The sequence below is a fragment of the Bidens hawaiensis genome, unplaced genomic scaffold, assembly GCF_021521415.1.
Source record: "Bidens hawaiensis isolate Kalapana, Puna unplaced genomic scaffold, B.hawaiensis_p1.1 tig00041427_1, whole genome shotgun sequence".
Lineage (NCBI taxonomy): Eukaryota > Viridiplantae > Streptophyta > Magnoliopsida > Asterales > Asteraceae > Bidens > Bidens hawaiensis.
This window is the reverse complement of record NW_027505716.1, coordinates 122588-127848: the sequence shown is the minus strand read 5'-3', so window position 1 is coordinate 127848 and position 5261 is coordinate 122588. Positions and strand designations below refer to the sequence as shown.

The 5261-nt window shown below is 35.2% G+C and overlaps 1 protein-coding gene across 2 annotated transcripts; it reads left to right on the top strand.

Annotated features, from left to right (window-relative positions):
• Positions 1 to 393: 393 nt before the first annotated feature.
• Positions 394 to 4845, top strand: LOC143614933 (serine/arginine-rich splicing factor RSZ21-like). Of its 2 annotated transcripts, none has more exons than XM_077088228.1 (6): positions 394 to 510; positions 687 to 785; positions 2777 to 2865; positions 3059 to 3302; positions 3505 to 3636; positions 4082 to 4845. In XM_077088228.1, the coding sequence occupies exons 2-6, from the start codon at positions 697 to 699 to the stop codon at positions 4086 to 4088; spliced, it is 561 nt and encodes a 186-aa protein (XP_076944343.1). In that variant the 5' UTR covers positions 394 to 510; positions 687 to 696; the 3' UTR covers positions 4089 to 4845. The 2 variants fall into 2 exon arrangements, with proteins under 2 accessions (XP_076944343.1, XP_076944342.1); XM_077088227.1 differs by having other exon boundaries at positions 3502 to 3636; positions 4082 to 4843.
• Positions 4846 to 5261: the final 416 nt, after the last annotated feature.

Below are 5261 nucleotides of genomic sequence, written 5' to 3'. Positions count from 1 at the left end.
CCAATTTGGACTAGAGGTGCACACAAGATTTGGGTTTCTAACCGGTTATTAACTGATCCTAACCATCGGTTAGTAACCGGTTTATATTATTGATTTCAAACCGGTTAATCGAACCGGTTAACCAATTTTTTTAATTATTCTTTTTTATCAAAAATCGGGTTTTTTTCTGTTATTAACCGGTGAACCGGTCTGGCCTAACCGATTACTACCCGGCCCGAAAAACCGGTCTCACTGGTTAATTCCCGCAATAGAAAAACAAACCGTTTAGCATATTAACCGGTTAACCGATTTGTGTCTCTCTAATAATTTGGACCAGTTCAACAACTCCATAACAAAAGCCCAAACTAAAAGCCCATTATTACGAGCTTAATAAATATATATCTCAATAATAATATCCACCTTCACAATTCATTTCCCCCAATTTCCAGTCGATTAGGGTTTTAGCGTTCAACACAATCGGTTACCAAATCCGTTCAATTGGACCGTAAATCGTTCAATTACGTCACTAAGGTAATCATAATCCACCTGATCTCTATTACTAACCGATGTTATCCGATTATTTGAAGCAATTTGAGCTTAATTTTGCTTTTTATTAAAACCTGATCGATTTTGCTTGACTTAATTTGATGATGATATTATTATTATTATTATTATTGTTATTGTTATTATTATTATTATTATGGTAGGTTAAAGACGATGTCTCGTGTGTACGTTGGGAATCTGGATCCGCGAGTATCTGAGCGAGAACTTGAAGACGAGTTTCGCGTATACGGCGTGCTAAGGAAGTATGTTTAATTAGACTGTTTGATTATTCTTTGCTTAAATTTGAGTTTTTAAATAGATAATGTTACGAATTAGGCTATGTATATTATGTTAGGATTTGTACAGATCATGCTTATACATTCGGTACTACGTAGGGGTGCAAATGAGCTGAGCGTGTTTATAAAGCTCGAGCTCGGCTCGTTAGTATAGTTTTTAAAGCTTGAGCTCGGTTCGTTTTATTAATTAATTAGTTAATCAGTTATTAGTTATAGTAAAGGGATGAGCGTTATATTAGACGATTGGTACCGGTACCGTGCCGAAATTGGTAAGGATTTGGTACCGATTGTCGGTACCGCATTGGTACCAAGTTTTGAGTTTTCGGTATTGGTACCAAGTTTTGAGTTTTCTGTATTTCTCAAATTTTGCGCGAAATACCGGTACTGTACCGGCACCGAACCGAGCATTTCGGTACTGGTACTGGTACCAAATATATCCGAATTTCGGGATCGGTACGGGTACCATCCAGAGCTCATCCCTATTGTAGTATATTTATAATTATTTAGGTAGATTATGTTAACAGGATTTGTACGGATCATGCTATGCCTTAAACATATGTCACTACGGATGGGTGCAAACGAGCTGAGCTTGTTTTTAAAGCTCGAGCTCGGTTCGTTTACTATTAATTAATTAGTTATAGTACACTAAATTTTTTTATATATTATTTGATATTTTTAAATTTAATTGTAAATATAACAAAATATATTTACTATTAAGAACACATATAGGTTAATTAAATGATTTAGGCTGGGTAGATTATGTTAGAGGATTTGTACGGATCATCTATACTTTAAACAATTGGCGCTAGTATTCATAGCTTTTGATCTCATATATGAGTTTCATGTATATGGCATTTTAAGGAAGCTTTTTAAATTCAGTTATATGTCATTTATTGATTTATTTTTTGCTTGAATTTGATGTTTTAAACAGATAATGTTACAAATTAGGCTAGGTAGATTATATAAGAGGATTTGTACGGATTATGCTAGATCTTAAACATTTGTTGCCAGTCTTCAAGGTTTTTTTTGGTTGATTTTGCATATACGGTTTTCTAAGTATGTTTAATTCAACTATATTTTGGTTGATTCTATATTTGTTTTTTTAAAATATAAAGAAACGAATTAGGTAAGGGAGGTTATGTAAGCAAATTTGTACAGATCATGTCATGCCGTGAACAATTGTCATCAGTCTTAATAGCTTTAGATTTTGTGTGAAGTTTTTGTTTTTTTTAGAAAAAGTATTGATAATTATGTTGTATGGTATGTAGAGTTTTCAACAATAAGTTTTAATTGGAAGAGACTAATTTTTACATAAATAGAATGTTGGGTAAAACTTTTTATATTTGACATTATGAATTTTGTAATCTTCTGGTTTTAAGGAAGTATGTTTAAATCAAAATTTGATTATTTTATTATGTTTTCCTTGATTCTAGTTATTTAAAATGGTAATGTTACGAATTAGGCAAGGTAGATTTTATAATAGGATTTGTACAGATCTAGCTATGCCGTAAACATTTGTCAACGGCTTTAATAGCTTTAGATTTTAAGTGAAATTTATGTTTATTTCTAAAAAATATTGATAATTATGTTGTATGATACCTAAAGATTGCAAAACTCATATTGAGAACGTTAAATATACAACCTTCTACCCAATGTACTTGTCATGTGAAATTTATTCTCTTCCAGTAAAAAAATGTTGTATAATACATAAATTTGGCAACAATCAGTTTTTACCTGAAAATAACAAAGTCAACATGAAGCTAACACTATTTAAAATTCGTATATTTAATAGAGTTTTGTAATTTTTTGGTTAATATTTAAGGTTTTTCTTTGCTCTGAAATTTCTAGACAATGTATTGATGGTCTTGGTTAATATTTTAAGACGATTTGGATTATGAGTTAACTTAGTTTTTGTATTTAAAGATGATAGACCTTATTTGTAACTGAAATTAATGCAGTGTGTGGGTTGCTAGAAGGCCACCTGGTTACGCATTTGTTGAGTTTGACGATCGCAGGGACGCTCTGGATGCTATTAGGGCATTGGATGGTATGTTCATTGTGTATGTGAGAAGTACTGGTGTACGATTGTCATATTGGGTCATATTATTTTGTGTCGTTATTGTGGTTTTACCTGTTAATGCATCGATTATGTTCTTGTGTTTTATTCAAAAATATTAGTTTATCGTTATACTATGTGTGTGCCATCTCTTGTTTAACATTTAAGTCATTGATATGTTTAGGGAAAAACGGGTGGCGTGTAGAGCTTTCCCACAATTCTAAAGGTGAAGGTGGTGGTCGTGGAGGACGTGGTGGTGACCGCGGTGGTCGTGGTGGCGGTGATGATCTGAAATGTTATCAGTGTGGTGAGGCTGGTCACTTTGCTCGTGAGTGCCGCAACCGTGGCGGTTCACGAGGTGGGTATGGAGGTGGCCGTCGCCGTAGCCCAAGCCCTAGGCGACGAAGGAGTCCAAGCTACGGACGTCGGTAAGACACGACAAGAATATTTTGTGTTATGAATTCAGAAATGGAAGGATATTTTCACGCTTCGACTTAGCTTTTGAAATGCTCTTATTTGGTTTATTATAGCATTTTAAAAGCTAAGTCGAAACGTGATATATATATATATATATATATTTAATATTGACGTTTTGTATTGTGATTTTTAACATGGGTGTTTCTGCAGCAGTTACAGTCCTCGGTACAGTCCTCGTGGTAGGTCGCCGCCACCTAGGCGTAGCATATCACCTCGCAGAGGCCGCAGCTACAGCAGATCACCCCCATACCGCCGTGCCAGACGTGATTCCCCGTATGCTAATGGGTATGCCTGAATCCTCTTTATATTCATGAATGTGAAACTGTTTGTATAAATGCCAGTGACTCAGTGCATGTGCGTATGTGTATGAATATCTGTCTTCTTGCATATGTACATGCTTGTGTGCGCGGTTAGACGGGGATTCAGTATTTGGTTTTAAATGTATGGCGATTGCGGTTTTTGTTCATATTTTTTATTTGGGTTTTTTAGGTTTTAAACATTTTTAGGTTTGACATTTAAGGTTTTGGATTATAAAGAGATTATATTTAACATCATACTGAATATTTTTATATGATATATGCTTAAATAAGCGTGGTAATATATGTACATCAAATGTTTTTTCGCTAAACCTACCGAAACCTATAAAGATCAGTTTGTTACAAATTAATAAAATTAAAACCGCAAATGCAAGATCTTGCTTTTTTATACTTATATATGTTTTTGTTTACAGCGTCTAAGATGGAGATGAGCAGAGCAAGAACGAATGGACATTACTGAATGTAGCAGGGTAGATCTGCATCAATGGTTTTCGTTTATGGTTTGTGAACATACTGCAGTCGGTTTTGTTTATGTCGGTATATCATAATATGACATTTTCGTGTGTTGGACTTGGCATTTGGTGTGGAACTGCTTCATCTTTACTTCGTCGTTAATGCATGCAGCTAGCTGAAACCATCCTAGAGGTCTTTTTCATACTTAAATTTGAATGCTTTTTATGGATATATCATAATATGTTTTTCCTTAATACATGTTATTTGGCTTCTAAACATATTTTCTACATTTGTTTTTTGGTGTTTTGAGGAACGGCCTTTCGTCGTCTTCTACGTTCTGCACTACACCGCTTCTCGTGGTTTTTAGTGACTACATTGAACGGGTATATAAACTGCAATTTTTGGTTAAGAAACTTCATATGAACGTCTCTGCACGTCACACCTGCATGTCGTTGCTCCTGGTTGTTAGTGACTACTTTGAGCGATCATAACTTTTTTGCGACACCACTTCTTTTTATATGCAACAAAGCTTCTTGTAGTTAAGACCTGGCACCACCTCGTGATATTTTGTGACTGCTATGAGCGGCTATTTAAACTGCGCATTTTGGTTACAAAACTTCACATGGTTTGGCTTCTCTGCACTTTACACTTCTGCAAATTACGGTTACAAAACTGCAAATCTGCACTCTACACTTCTCAGTGACATCACTTTTTTACCTGCAACAAAGCTTTATGTAGTTAAGGTCCGCCGCGCCTTAAAGGTAAAAAAACAGACCGGGACTTGACATGACTACTTTGGACACGCCAATTTAAACTGCAAATTTTGGTTACTAAATTTCTAACGGTTTAGCATCTTTGTGCACTCTACACCTGCTGCATGTTGTTGCTTCTTCTGGTTTTAGATCACCCTCTTTATCTGCGACAAAGCTACTCGTAGTTAAAGCCCGACACCGCCCCATTGATGTGTGTGACATAAAGGTAATGATTCGGAATATTCCTCTAGTGGGTTTTAGTGACTATTTCGAACATGGGCTATACATAATGCAAATTTTGGTTAAATCTACATATGGTTTAGCTTCTCTGCACCCTGCATCTGCATGTTGTTGCGTTCACCGACTACTTAGAATGGTCTATAAACTT

Excerpts from the sequence above, each read along its gene's own strand:
- LOC143614933 (XM_077088227.1), top strand. The coding sequence starts at position 697 with ATGTCTCGTGTGTACGTTGGGAATCTGGATCCGCGAGTATCTGAGCGA. Across the intron at positions 2,866-3,058 it reads TGCTATTAGGGCATTGGATG|GGAAAAACGGGTGGCGTGTA; the intron begins GTATGTTCATTG and ends TGATATGTTTAG. Across the intron at positions 3,303-3,501 it reads AGTCCAAGCTACGGACGTCG|CAGTTACAGTCCTCGGTACA; the intron begins GTAAGACACGAC and ends GTGTTTCTGCAG.